Source organism: Mixophyes fleayi, chromosome 10, assembly GCF_038048845.1.
Source record: "Mixophyes fleayi isolate aMixFle1 chromosome 10, aMixFle1.hap1, whole genome shotgun sequence".
NCBI lineage: Eukaryota > Metazoa > Chordata > Amphibia > Anura > Limnodynastidae > Mixophyes > Mixophyes fleayi.
This window is the reverse complement of record NC_134411.1, coordinates 94525751-94543915: the sequence shown is the minus strand read 5'-3', so window position 1 is coordinate 94543915 and position 18165 is coordinate 94525751. Positions and strand designations below refer to the sequence as shown.

Genomic DNA, 18165 nt, shown 5'->3' with positions numbered 1-18165 from the left:
TAAATGCACATACATAGGTAAGTTACAAATGCAGGGTTCACCATATAGACTCAAATAATTATTATAAGAACTGCGGGGTCCAGACACTTAAGTACTCGGAACATCTGAACTAGATGACACAGGATAAAATGAAGACTCTAACCATCCTCGGTCCATACAAAATTCTATCAATTCCATGTGTTTGCGTCTACAGACTCCAATTTTGGCCACAGTCCCTTACCTGCCAGGCTGTCAGAGCAGTCCCACCCTTAGGGGACGTTCTGCTTTAGAACGTCCCCATGGTAGCAGTGTCCCCCAGATAGGATGAAAGAGAAAAAAGGATTTTTATACTTACGATAAATCTGTTTCTATGATTTCATTTGGGGGACACTGCTTTCCCTCTCTCCTGCTTTTCGACTGCATGCTCATTGGTTGATTGGCCTATCTTCCAAGGGGCTTTATAATTAAACTAAGACTGAGGAGCTACAGGGGGTTGCAGAGGGGGTGGGGTCTGTCAGTATTGATACATTAAACAAGTTAACTAGTTAAGTGCCAACGCCACGCTCCCCTCATACAACCCATGGTAGCAGTGTCCCCCAGATAGAATCGGAGAAACGAATTTATCATAAGTATAAAAATCCTTTAGTTGTCATTTATATTACAAGGACATACTAAAGTCCATGTTGTGTCTCCTGCAGTTGTATAGCTGGAGGGAAACAATATACAGCGGATCTGAGCCTCTACAAGGACATTATGGGAGAGAAATCTGAGTGCTCCATAAAGAATGGAGAAGCCGTTATTACTATTAGGAAAAGTAAATCGGAAACATGGAACAAGTTATTAAAGAACAAGGTGGGTTCTAGGTCGTGTCCCATTCTACAGAGTTTGGAAATTTCACGGTAATCTGACCTCGCTCTTCCTCTTCACAGCATCCAAACGTGAGTTTTGATTTTGACCACTTAGAGGATTCTGAGGACAATAACTGGTTCACTGCAGGTAAGTCCTGGATTATTATTATTCAGTTTATATTGCATTACACTGGCTGCAGTATGTTATAATGCCCCCACTACATTAACCCCCTATATTGTCAAAGCAACAAAGCAAAATTTTTATAAAGACATCACTATTAGATCATGAATTACCACACTGGATAGACTATGTAGGACAACACAGATTTTTGAATGGTGTGATTGGTCATCCATTCAGCTGTCTCCCACAGTAACCGCTTAGATAGATTCTTAATTATATTGATTAAGTACAAATTAGACTATTGTCAGCAAGTAGTTGCACTGGGTTTACACCTAAGTTATTATGTAATCCAGTGTAATGACTCCTGAACATGACCATCTGTTACCACCTCTAAGCTGAACACTTGGACATTCTGTTCCCCAGATCCCAAACCTTCCAAAACATTTTACAATGTGATAAGTGAAGAGCTGGTGTCCTCTGAGTGCAGCGAATCGGAGAGCGATTAGTCCAAGTACAGTAAGGAGAAGACTACAGGCTCAAGCACACACTTCACAGCCATCCATTCATTTACAGAGTTCAAGACTATTGAGTTAAACTTTCTTTTTTTTTTCATATAAATCAAAGTTGTAGAAACTATTTGCAAGTGTTGCTTTATTTTGTTTTCATTAATTTGATATAACCTACGTGTATATATAAGACACGGAAAGCCTATGGCCAACCAGTTGTTGAGGATCTACAAATTCCAGCATGACCTGCTAATGTTCAGAGTGACCCTAACCCTGGTCTTCACAGTGGCGGATCCAGGGGGAGGGGGGGGGGGGGGGGGATTGGGGTGATCGCCCCACCTAGCAGGGGCTTGCTGCCGACAGCTGCACACTGTGTTTTAAACACAATCAGAGCAGCGGGGCAGCACACTGTCACTGCCGAGCGGACCTGCACATAGTGTGCAGCCGCAGAAATCAGAAAGGGGGCGGGGCCTAAATCCCCCCCCCCCCCCCCCCCCCCCTTTAAAATCACCCCGGGTAAAGCAGTTGTTTGGATCCACCCCTGGATCTTCATTCATTTGTTCCTACTCGTGAGAAAAGTTAGTAGTTTATAAATTGAAAATCCATAACAAACTCTTAGGCACTACAGAGTATGGGCCTGATTCATTAAGGAAAGTTAAGCAAAAGTAATTAAGGCATAACCATGTTACATTGGAAGGGGGAGGTAAATTTAAAATGTGATGGCAGATTTATATTTGGGAACGGCATGTCCTAGATCAACTTTAAATTTCAGTGTACTCATAAGCTATCAAGTATCTGTGCTACATGAAAAAGCAGACAGTATATTCCTAATGTGCCAAATAATAAACTAATTTGCAGCCCTTACATTGCAACATGTTTTTTCCAGAAAACTTAAGCAAAAAATTGAGTAAGTTTTCTTACTTAACTTTCCTTAATGAATCAGGCCCTATATCAGCAAGTATTCCTATATACATATCTGTGTGTGTTAATTGTATAGTCGCTCCTAAAATAAGGGGGCTCCCTTAGTACAAATGCAGACTCAAACACACAATGAGAAGCACCAATTAAAGTAATAATTAAAACAATTCTATCAATTCACCTTACAATATGCCTGATCCCCCACTGTCCCATACAGCCCAACATTTAGAATCCCGAAGGCAGAACAAAATAAACTCCACTCACTTTAAGTCCCACCCCTTTTGGTGGTCTGCAAATCGGGACCATTTGGAGGTATGCTGTCCTCAATCCAGTACCTTAGTGTTAGGTTATTTCATGTTACCACTCGGATTAATGGCACAAATTAGCTTCCACGTTGGTTCAGTAATGTTCTGCAATGTGCACATCTATTTGTTAGATGTGCACTTGTTGTTGTTAGATGTTTTTTTATTTAATGATTTTGCTGTAACCTACAAATTAAAGGCTGCATTAGCTGTTCTGTGATCTCTGGCGGATAGAACGACTTTTCAATAATCTTGCTTTGCAAAATTTTTGCATTGTGCTACGAAACTAGACGTGCCAATGTGCCCACACCGTACTTTGCCAGAAACACCCAACTCCTAACCTTTGATGGGGAAAAAAGGGCACACTAAATCACAGAATAGAATGAGGCACTGTAGTGCCTCGGGGATGGTTACCAGACGGGTAGAAGTTTGCAGATTAGCTGCTGCCTGGCTTGATAAACTTGAGGCAATTCGGTGGCACGGTGGTTAGCATTGCTGCCTCATTGATCTGGATGTAGTTTGTATAGTCTTACTGTTTCCGTGGGGTTTTCTCCCACAGTGCTAAGACATAATGGTATTGTTATATTAGTGTGTTTGTGCAGTAAAGCACTTAGAATGTAAGCTCCATTGGGGCAGAGACTGGTTTGAATTATTAAATATTCTCTGTGCAGTGCTGCGTAATGTGTTGGCGCTATATAAATAAAGGTTAATAAATTCAATCTTGGTGCGAATGTAATGTTCCCCTGACATGCCTGGGCTTGTCTCCTGGTTGGCTGTATATCCTATTTATGTTCAGCAATGTCTCACATGCTGCTTTTCACAAATAGTAATAGATTATTTACAAAGAAGTTTTATAAAAGGAACATAATATTTCATTTTTTAAAGTTGGTTTTGGTCCATCTATCAAGACTGATTTTAAAAAGGAACTATGAAAAGTGACGTAGTATTGATCTGTTGTGGATATTTGGAGGGGTAAACTTTCAGTATTTCCCCCTAATTAGAGCTTTGCAGGGTCTCCCAGTCACTGTTTCCCATGTGCAATAGATAAGCTTCTTGTCCTTTACCCTACAGACTGTAACACTGTAAGGTGCCGTATCCTGTGTTTAATGGTACACAAGGGTCATCACAGGTTTCCCGTTTTCACTATTTTCGTGGTGTTTTTCACTAATAAATGTTGCCTCTGTGATTGTTGTATTGTTTTGAATGGCCACACGATGGCTCTAGTTGTGTCACATTAGCATCCAACATTCTTGTTGACATTTGTAACCTTCGGTGACAAGTGCAGAAGGGGGTGTGATGATAGTGGCATCACCGTGGCCCCGCCCCCTGCTATGAAATGCCAATATTCATGGCATTGCATAGCAGAAGCAGGCTTGATGAAGGGTTTAACGTTATTTAGCCCCCCCCCTCTGCCGGGACCCAAAAGGATGCCTACTCTTCCGGGAGGACTCGAAATTTGGGAGACTCCCGGAATGTGCGAGAAGAGTATAAAACAAAATTGGTGCTCACACTAGTGAAGAAAAAGCTAATGAAAGTTAATATACTTGAAAAAAATGCAGATGTTTTTATAACATCTGAGAGTCTCTGCAAGTGATAACGATGGCTAAGGCTGTGTCCATACATAGGAAGTTCCAGCTGGAACAACTTATTTACACACATATTTGAGGCCAAATGGCATAGATCTGTCCTGAATTCATTTGATTCAATTATCTCATGAATACATTTTCCAGCTCAGATTTGACATCTGATCATATATTGATCTGAAGTGGTGGTCATCTTATGTCCAGATGTAGTTATTTTGTCTAAAATTGGTTGTCCAGACTGGTACATGTATGGGGAATTTAATGCCATCTCATTGTTCTGTTCAGTTAGTATACTCTGCCCAAACATGCACCACATTGATGTGTGTACTTACTACAAGAATGATGATGATTAAAATGTGGTATAACAAATGACTTTACTGACATTGACTACAATTTACAAAGCATTTTCTAATCGTCCTAAAAAAGTAGTATAGTCCACACACCCAGCATTGGGTCAATGAGTCCATTTCTTATCCGAAAAAGGCTAACTACTTTCCATAGACTGTCAGAGGAAATGTTCCCACTCAAAAGATACTTTACCCATACTATTCCATCATAAAAGACAAGGGCTGCAGGAACTGAAAATATCTAAAATGTCATTGGTCTGTATGGCTCTCCTGAGTCATTTGGGATTTACAATATGTACAAAGTCGGAGCTGGGAATCCACCCTTCGTATGTTTGTTTTTTTCCAGCAGTTTGGGTTTTTACTTAAGCAATCAGTAGTCTGATTATTGTTTGTCCTTACGGTTTTGATTCTTCCTTTGATTCTTCCGGAGGAACTACTTCCATGATCATCTGAACATACTTGGTAATGGGTTCTGTAATAAAAAGGATTTCTGTTAGCTTAGGAACAGTGAATGAAGTACATTGTGCTCAGATAGTGTGGTACAAGCTGAATAAGTGTTGTGTATATTTAGTTTACAAAGCTCCCTTTTTTTAGATCATCCTGCTAAAAATACTTTATATAAAACACACTGATTATACAAAAGAGAAACCTGAGGAACATGGTCTGTTCGAGTGGTGTCAAGTTTTATGTCGATTAACACAATCCAATTTGGCCATGCACTTGTGTATAGGGTGCATAGGAGTGGATGGAGGCAGAGGACAGTGACCTGTTATCTGTAAAATACGTAATTAGCGCCATATTTAAGTACAGCCTCTTTTTTCTTGCACAGCCATTTGGGGGACACCGCTCACCATAAAGTATAGAGGGCGGTGTGCAGGGAAGGGAGTATGGCACTAAAACGAACAACCTTGTTTGGCCTGCTGCCTTCCCTTTATACCCCCTGGACGGAGAGTCTCCAGGTTTTTTTATAGTATTAAAGAGAACAATCTGCGCACTAACCAGAGGCTGAAGTCTGTGTAGCAGCCAGGTTAAAGGAGTAGGATGGTCCAACCTACGTAATATTACATTGTAGAAGAAAGCAGCGCTCAACACAGACTCATGCTGATATGATACAAGAACAGTATACAGACTGTTGATAGCAAAAATTGGATTTTTATACTTACGTAAAATCCGTTTCTCTTAATCCATTGGGGGACACCGGGAACATTGGGGTATAGAATAGGGACAGGCGAACTGGCTAATGTTAGTTAACTAAGCCCTAGCTCCTCCCCCTCTATACCCCACCTCCTGTTAGAGCCCAGTCTATGTTTAACCAAGCCCACAGAAAACGGAGATAGAAACCCAAGAAAAGAGAATAAACTTAACAAAACAACATTCTCTTAACAACCAGACAACATGTCAAACAGAAGGAGAAATCAGAGCGTTACGGGTGGGCGCCTGGTGTCCCCCAATAGATTGAGAAACGGATTTTAAGTAAGTATAAAAATCCCATTTTCTCTCACTTCCTTGGGGGAAACCGGGAACATTGGGGACATCCCAAAGCTGGCTCACAGGAGGGAACGCTCAGAAGTGGCACGAAACACCTTTATCCCAAAACTTGCACCCCTAGATGCAAACACATTAAATTTGTAAAACTTAGTGAAGTGTGTACAGACGACCACGTGGCCGCTTTACACAGTTGTTCGTTGGAGGCACCACTGCAGGCCGCCCAGGAAGCACTCACAGACCTTGTAGAATGTGCCCGCAGATTATCTGGGACAGGCTCCCCAGCCCCACTATAAGCTTGACGGATAACCGCCGTAATCCACCTAATAATCGTCACTTTTGAAGCTGGCCAACCTCTTTTGTGAGCATCGTAGAGAATCAACAAATCCTCAGTCTTGAGCAGTTTCTGTGACCTTTTTACATATATATGCAAGGCACGGACGACATCGAGATAACGAATAGACTCATCGTTATCCGAAGACGAGGAATCAGTCAGAGCAGGAATGACAATGTCCTGATTCAGATGAAATCTAGACACAACTTTAGGAAGGAAAGAGGGCTTGGTTCGAAGAACTGCCCTATTCTCCTGAAAAACCAGCAGAGGAAGCCTGCAAGACAAGGCCGCAAGCTTTGAAACTCTGCGTGCCATAGAAATGGCCAAAAGAAAAACAGTTTTCCAAGTTAGAAATTTGAAATCCACAGGGTTCAACCGGTGGATGCTGTAAAGCCCTCAACACCAGATTTAAATCCCATGGCGGAACCAGAGGAACATATGAAGGTTGTACATGGAGAACACCTTGAATGAAAGTTTGCACATCAGGTATGACAAGTCTTTCGGTCTTCTTTCAAAGAAAACTTGCTGACACCTGACCCTTAAGAGAACTAAGACGCAAACCTGCATCCAAGCCGTCCTGCAAGTAACCTGGCCAGACGAAAAGACATAGGATATCCCTTCCTTTCACACCAGCCAATATATGTCTTCTAGACTCGATGATATATTTTTGCCATAGCCGGTTTCCGTGCACGGAGTATGGTCTGCACCACCTGATCGGAAAAACCCTTATCTCTTAGGATCATGGCTTCAACAGCCATGCCGTTAAAGCCAGACGTTGCAAACCTAGATGCCGAAAGGGACCCTGAGTCAACAGGTCTGGGTGAATCGGCAACCGCCACGACCGACCTCCTGCCATGAAGAGCATGTCTGTGTACCAGGCCCTGCGCGGACAATCTGGCGCCACTAGAGGAACTGGAACATCCTCTCTCTTCACCTTTTTTAATACTCGTGGATGCATGGCTACCGGAGGAAAAAGGTACACTAAGCGGTACCTCCAAGGGACAGAACCAAGATGCCATCATGTAGACATCCGGCTGACCCCATCATTCCACTAACTGCACTCTGGACCATTCTCCCGGGTACAGAGTCTGCCTGCTTAGGAAATCTGATTCCCAATTTTCTATTCCGGGAATAAGGATGGCCATGAGCGCTGTAACGTGAGCTTCGGCCCACTGAAAAATCTTGTGAGTCTCCCGCATGGACAAGGGACTCTTGGTGCCGCCCTGATGGTTGAGATATGCCACTGCTGTGACATTGTGCTATTGAATCTTCACTGGACTTCCCTGCAGCAAGTGTCGCGCACTCATAAGAGCATGAAACACTGCTCGCAGTTCTAAGACATTATAGGAAGCTTGGATTCCTTCTGAGTCCAAAGCCCTGAAACCGAGCGTGAAGACAGACAGCCCCCCAACATGGAAGGCTGGCATCCGTTGTTATCAGAGTCCAATTCCAAATTGAGAATATGCATCCCCTGGTGAGATTCTGCTTCTGTAACCACCAAAGCAGCGACTGATGCGTCTGTGGAGACAGGCGAAAAACCTGACTCGCCAGATTCCAATGGGATTTGTTCCATTGCGACAGAAGTTCCAACTGGAACTGCCGTGCATGAAACCGAGCGGACTGAATCGCCTCGAATGACTATACCATCTTGCCTAGAAGTCTCATGGCAAAAATGAACCGATGATCTTCTTGCCACCAACAGGGATTTCACAAAGTTCTGCAAGGCTAGAATCTTGTCCTGAGGAAAGAACACCTGTCGCAGCTGGGTGCCGAATAAAAGACCCAGAAACACCATCCGCTGGGATGGGATCAACTTGGATTTCTTGAAGTTGAAAATCCAGCCGTGAGACTCCACAGTCTGGATTACAACTTGAATATGCGACCGAACCCTCTCTGAAGAATCTGCCTTTAAAAGAAGATCGTCCAGGTAAGGAATGATTGTAATTCCCCTGGAAAGCAGCCATGACCGCCATGATTTTGGTGAAGATACGTGGGGCTGTGGCCAGACCAAAGGGAAGAGCCTAAAACTGGAAGTGCTCTGATCGAACTGCAAACCTCAAAAGAGACTGATGACCCTTCCAAATAGGCACATGGAGATATGCATTCTTGATGTCTAGAGCCACCATAAATTCTCCTTGTTCCATGCCGGGAATGACCAAGCTTAACTGCTCCATCTTGAAGCTGGGCACTCTGACCTGGCTGTTCAAATCTTTTAGATTGAGAATTGGTCTTAAAGAGCCGTCTGGTTTTGGCACCAGAAAAAGGTTGGAATAAAAACCCCAAACCTTTTTGAGAATGAGGGACCGGAATAATCACCTCGGACGAAAGAAGAGAGTGAATCGCTTCTGTTAACGCCAATCATTTTCTTGGACAAGCCGGAAGCCCTGTGGAAAAGAACCGTCTGGGAGGAAGACCGATCAGATCGATCTTGTAACCCTGATTCACCACCCCCCGACCGAATCCAGACATCAGTGATAGACTGAAACCACCGATCTCTGAACAAAAGGAGACGGGCTCCTACCACTGACGACAGCGGAGGAGCAAAATGCCCGTCATGCGGACTGGTTCCGGGGCGGCTTCCTACAGTGCCCAACATTTTACTGGGTCTCTGGGAAGAACTGTGGTGAAGAACCATTTTTTTGGGGAGGCCTGATTAGATCTATGATCTTTAACACATAGGAATGAAAACTAGAGCCACAAGGCCTGGGAGCATTTGCAAGAAGAAGAGCTTTCCCACCGCCTGTAGCTAATGAGATGATTTTGTCCAGCTCAGGACCAAACAAAACCTTCCCCAAGAAAGGTAGTGACTCCAGAATCTTTTTAGTCTGTGTCTGCCTTCCAGGCCCTCAGTCACGAGGCCCTGCCTGCGGCTACCGCTGAGGTAAAGATTATGGACTTCGTGAGACCTCAGCGTCAATTGCTGCTTCCCGTAGATATTTATAAGCCTCATGGAAATGTTTGACTATGGTGAGCAAATCCGCCCTGGATGTTCCATCACTCAACTCCTCTGACCACCTTTCCACCACTGTATTTAACCAAGCCGTGACTAAGTTGGGTCTAATGTATGCCCCCTGCGACTGTGAAAGTGTATGTGAGGGAAACCTCCAGCTTCCCATGTTATCCTTACGGTTACCAACTTTAGGGATTGGGCTGGTGGTGGTTTTCTTTGACAGACGAGCTATGGGAGCATCTACCAGAGGAGAAAATTCCTAGTACGTCATGTCAGCTCGTCTAAGTGGTGTGGAACCTGGAACCTGAGATCCAGTTTAAACCACATCTCAAACAGCACTTGCCTCTTGAACAGTGAATTGTCTGAGCTCTCGGGCTCCTCACTGTCCTGAATATTTAGTACCTGCTGAACAGCATGCACTAAAGGCTCCAGTTCCTGCACACTATCCTCTTTGGTGATTGAAGAGACCTCTTCTCCTTCCTCCTGGGAGGAAAGCTTTGCATTGGACTCTTCCCAGAACCATATAACTGTCAGAAACGGACAGTTCTGGATGTGGAAGCAGAATCCAAAGTCCTTTTCAAGGCTGATGAGACCTGCATCAGACCATACACTGACTTAGCCAGGTCCCGAGTCCACGCTGGTGTGTCAGATGCAGCTCCCACTGGTGATCATGGACACTGGTCCTTAACCTCGCATGCTGCACATAGCTCATCCTTGCCAGATAACAGTACCTTTAAGTGGTTTTTGCCTGCTCTACCAGGTTGAGCCCTGGAAATGTTCCCCTTGCTAGACATTTGAAAGAAGTGAGGGAAGCTAAAGAACGAGAGAGAGAAGAAAACACAGCCCAAACTAAAATTCCCCTGTAGGAATAGGGTCTGATTGGAAGGAGACAGGAGCTGCTGCTGCCCCACGTTGGCTCAGTGTGCCTGCACATTTTGTTGGGCTTGCCATAGTGGGAAGTATGTCAAGGAGAAGGTGCTGAACAAGCTCCAGCAGGGAGCCTCCACCTGACGCAAAACAAACAACTACCATCCCCCCACCCCCCGTCACCTGGGGAACCCACTGTTTCCCTGGTGCAGACCCTGGCGCCTGACTCTGAAATCCACAGCTTACTCTGCAGCACTGCATTGGTACAAAAGGCTGTAGGCATTGGGATTCCGGTCAGCACCTTTGTCAGAAGTGACCAGGTTCCCCCCAGATGCATTCCCACGCTGGGAGCAGGCACTGACGGCGGTACCTCCATTGTGCACCCACTGTCGTTATGGACGAGCGGGTGTCCATTCGTTAAAATACATTCTTGCTGATAATCCAAAGTTAGTAACAGAAAGAATCTGCCCCAGCAGCTACCAAAACAACCAGCCCTGCACCTGCTAGCAGCCAGTGGGGGAGGAGCTTGAGCTTTTGCCAGTAAATTTAAAGTGCCCAAGCTCCTGTTCCGTGTCCCCCATTTGATTCAGAGACAATGATTTAATATAAATAGAAAAATACCATTTTTTATTTTTATTTTTTTAAATTTACATTTGATTGTACATTTTGCATAGAAAAATAAAGTAACATCAGCATCACATACGAGTGATTATTTTGGTTTTAAAAAAAGGCATTAACAGATATTTCAGCAATGTAATTGTATAACTTACAATATCAGTCATTTGTAAAGAGTGTGCTAACAAATTTCAGGTGATAAGACAATCAAATAGTGCAATTAAAATAACGAGTTATGCGATTGTTGACTGTTGTTTTGTATAATTTAATTAAGTATAGAGACACAAGGGCAGTTGGAAATGCAGATATCAATATAAAATACTAATTGTCTCAGAATTCCCCTCTCAACCTTTTCCATAGAGACCATAGAATGTTTTCAGGTAGAGAGTTACCATTTTGAATAAAATCTCATTTTACTCAATTAAAAGACATATTTGACTATTTACTGTGGAATCTTCTGCAGCTACATAGTCTGTACTGGGAGCTTTTATTACATAGCAAAATGTAGATGATTTTGGGAGAAATGATTTCCTAAGAATTTTATTCAGAAATATTTTTAAGAACATTTTCAGATTCCTCCTCTTTTGTAGAATACTCACTATATTTGTTCCACTATATGATCCTAGAAGAAAACCAATGTAAAAATGACCCGATACACCAACCGTAACAAAGGCTATTACCGTGAAGTTTTGGCCCAGTCATGCGAACTGCAGAATTGGCACGCACTCTTGGCGGGCAAAAGAGTTACGCCCTGATCTTCTGCTGTAACCCATTAATTAAATAGCATAGCCATAAGAATAGTCACATGATCGATGCAGCGGTAAAATCACACTATAACTTACTTGTTATCTTCTGAGCCCATTTGACCTTGTAGTGCACAAAGGGGAAGTAGAAGATGAGTCCGCTGAAGATAAAGAGCACGCAGTACAGATAGGCCCACTCAGGCTCATCAATGATGGGAGCCAACACTAGATAAGCGGAGACCAGAACCATCACAATGGGAATCACTATGGGAATCTGAAAGAAGAAAAAACCATTACAGAATTACTTGCCAATTACCCAAGTGTACAGTAAGCCTTGTAGTGTGCTGGTATCTAGAACAGGGTCATGGACCATGTACGTCAACTGGAGAACCACAAGTTGCAGCAAGCCAGGACCCCATGAGCAGAGGGAATGTTGCTCTTACTGGCAGGGCACGCTGACACTTACTAGAGAACCACAGGTTACCCAACTCTGGTCCTCAGCTATCGGCACCAGATCTTTCAGAGCTTCCACCAGTGGGAACAGGTGCAGTAATTATTAAATTTGTTTGGACAGATGACTTCACCTGTGTACAAAGCCCTTAAACCACAACCAGGTGCAGGGACTTCTGCCTCCATTTTATATACCCTGACATACAATATGACCACAGATATGTGTAGATACATCTGTACCAAATGCACAAACATGATCTTATCTATCATAGCCAAAGCCATAAAAAAATAAATCTGTCTGGACAATAGAACTATATGTAGATGGAGTTAAGTAAGAGAGTTAGGAAACCTTGTTCTAATCAATGACACACAGGCAGGCAATTGTTTAGTAATGAGATAGTGGCGTCAGATTGCACAGTTCTGACAGTTTGATGGCTGCATTCAGACAAGCGTTTAATGTGCTCATACATCATTCCGGAACATGACATGTTCTGCTGACTGCATGACTGCTGTGAATATCTGACCTCGCTGTCTGCACACAGCTGTTGTTCATACAAATAAAGTTGTAAACCGCGGCTCAGCCCTAAACACTGGGATACTGAGCGTGTCTGATATTGTGGTGTTTGGGGCTGAATATTGTGCAGGCACCGGGATGAATGACCACGATGCTGTGTGATATTTAGAGCCGTTTACCAAAGTCAGGTTCTATATGGAATACTGCATGAGCTCTAACACATCGATTATGTTAATTGCAGTTGGGACCATACTAATAGCTTTCCACATCCGTTTACATTTTGCTATTCCAAAATATGTGTTGCTTGTGTAATGATTAATACCCTCTGTAATCACAGAGTGCGATTACACCCATCTATGTAAACCAGCATCTCTCCCAGTTGCTGTACATAGCACAGTCGTGTTGTGATTGAGTGATCTGGTAATAATATATCATAAAATCACTGAAGCCAAGCATCCGTTCTATCACTCATATGCTCATCATTCTATACTATCTATTAGGCTGACACTTCCTATAGATTCCATTCTGCGGGGAAGAGAGACTACGTAATATATAATGTACCTTTATTGGCCTCTTCATATCTTTCTTGGTAAATCTCATAACGACAAGCCCAGCGATGGTTAATCCATAAAAAATCCATACAGCAAAGCTGAAGTAGTTAATGAGGGTGTTAATATCAGCAGGGATAATGTAAATCATTCCGATAATACCCTGTGGAGGGGAGAGAAATACATATTATATACACACACATTTAATTTAATATACATATATTTTATATGATCACTTTATATTTTTTGTGTGTGTATTCAAGTGCACCCTATAGTCTGCCAGTCACAGTCATAGGAGTACGCCCACTTCCTGGTGACCTCTCTGCACTGTGCAGAGGATGTCGTGACAATCCCCCCCCTTCTCCCTCCTTTTAAATGGTGTCTACACAATAAATGTATATAGGTTCTAATCATGTTGCCAACAGCATATTTACATTAGCAACCTGCAGTCACATTTATAAAGGGCCCCTTATTATGACAGCTACAGACCCAGAATTCAGCTGTCAATCACAGCCGTGGACTCCAGTGGGGTGGTCAGACCTGGCCACCCAATCACTGTACATTCTGTTCAGAGTGATTGCTGGATCTCCCCACTGAGCAGAGGAAATCCTGTGATGTCACGAGGGACCCCCCTATGACATCATAGATAGGGGAAAAAGCGCTACGGAATATGTTGGTGCTATATAAATAAATTATGATGATGATATATATATATATTTATATGCCAATATAAATGTCCCTCTAGGATTTTCAGAAAAATGTTAGTTTTCTGTACAGGTCTATACTATAAGGTGCAGCTACCCAGAACCACTCAAAATATAGCTACCTACTCTCCCGGAATGTCCTGGAGACTCTCAGCAGAGTAGGCAGCCCTCCCGGATCCTGCTTTTCTTTCTTGTATACTGGGTGGTGGGCAGGAGCCTTGATGATGCAATTTGCCTAACCAGGCCCCGCCTCTGCAGAGCGAGGGCGCAATTTGCATGATTGTGCAGTGGTGGGCGGGCCTAGTGATACAAATCGCATCATCACTCTCCGTTGAAGCTCCACTCCGGGATCTTCTGGAGGGGAAGTCCAAGAAGTGGGCTCGTATGATATATAGACAAGTGCACAGTACCCCACTCCTCTTGAGTTGTATGATGAATGTAATTCTCAGGAAGTTCTCTTGTTATTTAATGACAACTGCACGGTATTTTCTTCTGTTGTGTCATCATAGCAATAAACCAGGCTGCTTTTTAGTCTCCGTTTGCCCCTACCTGCCTCAGCCGAATTAATTGCTCTGAAAGACCAGATAGATGAGATATTATTACCCCGATGTGATATTTATCACATTGACTTACATAGGACACAATGGCCGGCAGCGGGGTCAGGCGCTTCACGCTGATGTAAGACAAAAATTTCAGCATGTGCCCTTCACGTCCTGCCACATACGTCAGTCTGCAGAAGGAAAACACCAGGATTATATTCATTTCTTGTGTTTTTTAACAACTTTTAATTACTTCTAACTATTTGATTTTGGATTTATTTATTTTTTATAAAAAAAAATACACAAAGAAAATCTATATAGAAACCCACAAGAAAAAAATTGTAGATTACAATATGTGAGTTTAGCCACAGTATCAATATGCAATAAGATGGGCTCAGACATACGACCTGCCCATCAATTTGTTGTCAACTAAGGTCTTAAAAAATATATTATATATGTATGTGTGTATGAAGAAAACAATGTTATTTTATAATATTAGTGGACACTAACAGATGAGAGCAATTGCCAGAGAGAAAGTAATCAATAAGTAGATACCAAGTGTAGATGGCACTCTCAGAACTATATATCTATTTGGAGACTGATTAGCTACAGACTGGGCTTTGTTCTGATTGGACTGTGTGCTTGTCTGTGTCCAATCAGGGCATAGCGGTAGACTGTGACTAACCTGCCGGCTGTGAAACAACTTCCGTTTGCGGATCCAATTGTAGAAAATGCCACAAATAATGGAACCATCCAGGCTGCTGGGTGCAGGACGCGATCTCCAAACGTCTGCAAGGAAGCAGAAAATGTACTTTGGGGAATAAACAACACAGTGTCTTAACTACAACTCGTTTCCACAACACCCGTGAGGAGCCGCAGTATAGAGGTACCAGTTACCCACCAACTTCTGGTCAAACCAACCAGGTTCACACCCTGAGCTGTGGCGGATGGTGACTATCCTGGGTCTCATGTTCAGTTCTCCCACTCACACTAATGCTCAGAGCCCAATGTATACTACATTCAGTATAGGGGCATGTACAATGTTGTCTTTTTATAAATAGTAACATATATAGTGTAATATTACTATGGTTGTAAATACATCTCCATTCTAAAAATAGTGATTATCCTACAAAACATATGTTACACAAAACACTGGAGATGTCAACGTCTTTTTTTTTTTTTTACCTTATGTAGAAATAATTTTAAAAACTATATGGTATGGATGGAGAGGGGTTACTAAGGGCCAGTGACAAACATACAGTGTAAGGTGTACTGGGGGCTTCATAAGAATATACTACGTGCGGAGAGGTGAGAGATATGTTGTGGCCACAGGCTTCTCATTACAGTCACATTAACACAATCCATCTGCTACAGAGCTCCTGTTGATAGTGACCCAGACGATGAAGGAATAATACTCTGCTAACATACCACAGCAACGGCCGGAGACTGCAGGAGCTCTGTAGGAGTCATCACCGTGAAATAGGCAATATTGATGAGCAGATAACAGGCCATGACCAATGGAATCCCAAGTATGATGGACAGAGGAAGATTTCTGTGACGAAGTAAAAAAAAAAAAAATATGTTTTACCTTCATATCTGAGTAATGACAGAAAAAGCCACTAGATGGCAGCACATTCACATTGCTCCTTCAATCTACACTTTACAAACTGAATTTGTTGTTGGCTCTTACCAATCAGATGAAAGACAAAAGGTGGAGCAGGATTTATTTTATTTTAGCCCCTTAATAAATAACCTGCCAATTTTCTGTTGTAATACATTAAAAATGAACCCAAGTTATTTTCATTTCTTAATAAAGGACTTTTTATATGAGGTTTAGGTGGATTTATGTACATGAAAATACTTTCATTTATATACACTGTACCAGGAGATGTTATGATTGTAGGCATGCCACTGGTTGCTATTTTATATAAAAGGGACTAGAAATTTATTTTATCCACTTCTACTAAACAAATAGCTTCACATTGCCCAGCACACGGTCCGTTATCATTAGGTGAAACACGTGTCTTAAAAAACAAGACTAGTGCTGGTTCTGCTATTGAAACAATCTACAGGCCTCTGTCCCAGAGAACAATGAACCTTACAATAGGCATTTAAAGTCCATTCTCACATTGGCCCTCGTTAAATTTGCACCTGCATAAATCATGTCACGATGCAGGCAGCACAATTGCAATTTTCTTTGTATGCCGAGAATAAACCAAATCCTAAGGCGAGCTCAGGGAGGACAGATACCTTCCATGGAGCAGAAGGGCAAAAGCTTTGCCCTTCTGCTCCAGGGGAGGTTTCCTGTCCTCCCTGAGGTCGCCTTAGGACACCTGCGTTACGGTTTGACAGGTGTACCGCCCCTGTAGTACACGTGATGTTTTGGTTTTTGTTAACATTGAGCTAGGATACATCAAACCCCCTTCTAAATCTGTCCACACATTTTAAATAACAGGATTTATTTAAAGATCTCAGCTGTAATTTTCCCTGGAGTCCACGATGACGGAAGAGGAGTTAGAAGCTCACAACTCATTTCTGCAAAATCAATATTTAAATCTCTACTTCTCTGCATCCCTTATAATAAATCACATCAAGCTTCCTGCGTTCACGTCTCACCTGTATGGATTCTTCAGCTCCTCTGTAATATAATTGAGCTGGTTCCTAGAGGGAATGAAATAATTCACAGATGTCAGATTGATCCCACTGAGAGCGTATTATCAGGCAGAGAATCTGTTTATAGGACGAGTGGCCCTTGTAGCCGGGGGCAGCTGGATAATTACATTCCAACAGCATGAAGATCACTTAATAAAATGCTCTAAGACCGTTTCTAATACATACAGGAGGTGACAAAGGTAATATTGTTATAATTGGGAAGTATGGGAAAAGATTAATAATTGTAGGATAAGAAAAGGGTGAGAAGTGATATAATACACAAATATAAAAGTGATCTTCATACTAAATTATTGATCAGGAAAAATATATATTACCTACTAAGGATATTTATAGTAACTGTAGTTCACTGTCTGAAAGCATCAATCATCCTCTGACCTTGTGATCTTCCTTATACCCCAATAATACACACTCTGCATTATTAAATAGATATTATAACACATATAAATAACTACTTGTAACAAACACTAAAGTCATCACATAGGACCTCATTTAGAGTCGGACAAAAAGTCTGTTACAGGTGCATCCTGCACATTTCCACTGACGTGCATGCGCAGTAACCAGCAGTTCCGTCTGCTTTTCAGACGCAGTGTACACTTGCGACAAGTTGTGTCTCAGTACGAGGGAAAGGGTGAAACACGGAGTTATGTAGGTGTGACCGTGAATAATGTAGATACTATGGCCGTCTACCCGCAAAAACTACCCTAGTTGGATCAAGATGCAGGTGAAACACACTTCAAAAAAGACAGAAAAAGTGCAGCAGGAATTAGGTGGTGCAAGTAGTTAGCTATGGCAACTGGTCGTAGCTTGGTAGGGTATTACGAGTGGGACGCAACGGGTTACATGCCACTCATAATACCCTACCAAGCTACAGCACACTCCCACTCCTGCTCTTTCATGTACATCTTAGACGCAGAATGCGTCCGACTCTAAATAAGGCCCTTAATGTGCATGGATATTATTTCTAAGGAATAACTGCAAATTTTGAGGCTATTGACATTCCACTTATAGCGCAGAGACACTTGGGCCACGGTCTGAACCATTGTATCCGACCACATAAACTGCCTGGTATTACTCACACTCAACACTGTTTGTGTGAGAATAATGTGTTACTTCCTGTACAAGATCTGATCTGCTGACCA

The 18165-nt window shown here is 42.5% G+C and overlaps 2 protein-coding genes across 7 annotated transcripts in view; one reads left to right on the top strand and one right to left on the bottom strand.

Moving 5' to 3' along the window:
• TDRD12 (tudor domain containing 12) overlaps positions 1-16160 on the top strand; it is a 135427-nt gene extending 119267 nt beyond the window's left edge. For 2 of the 3 annotated variants that reach the window (XM_075189191.1, XM_075189190.1), the window contains 3 exons: positions 678-831; positions 909-975; positions 1372-3393. In XM_075189191.1, the coding sequence (XP_075045292.1) occupies positions 678-831; positions 909-975; positions 1372-1454 (304 nt within the window). In that variant the 3' untranslated portion in view covers positions 1455-3393. Of the gene's footprint in view, positions 1-677; positions 832-908; positions 976-1371; positions 3394-15727 lie in introns of those variants that run through there. The other variant, XM_075189192.1, reaches the window with a different exon arrangement.
• Positions 3970-18165, bottom strand: part of SLC7A9 (solute carrier family 7 member 9) — a 46712-nt gene continuing 32516 nt past the window's right edge. For 3 of the 4 annotated variants that reach the window (XM_075189198.1, XM_075189197.1, XM_075189196.1), the window contains 7 exons: positions 16970-17014; positions 15782-15905; positions 15039-15142; positions 14448-14544; positions 13124-13273; positions 11698-11872; positions 3971-5076 (listed from right to left, as the gene is read on the bottom strand). In XM_075189198.1, the coding sequence (XP_075045299.1) occupies positions 5000-5076; positions 11698-11872; positions 13124-13273; positions 14448-14544; positions 15039-15142; positions 15782-15905; positions 16970-17014 (772 nt within the window). In that variant the 3' untranslated portion in view covers positions 3971-4999. Of the gene's footprint in view, positions 5077-11697; positions 11873-13123; positions 13274-14447; positions 14545-15038; positions 15143-15781; positions 15906-16969; positions 17015-18165 lie in introns of all 4 variants that reach the window. The other variant, XM_075189199.1, reaches the window with a different exon arrangement.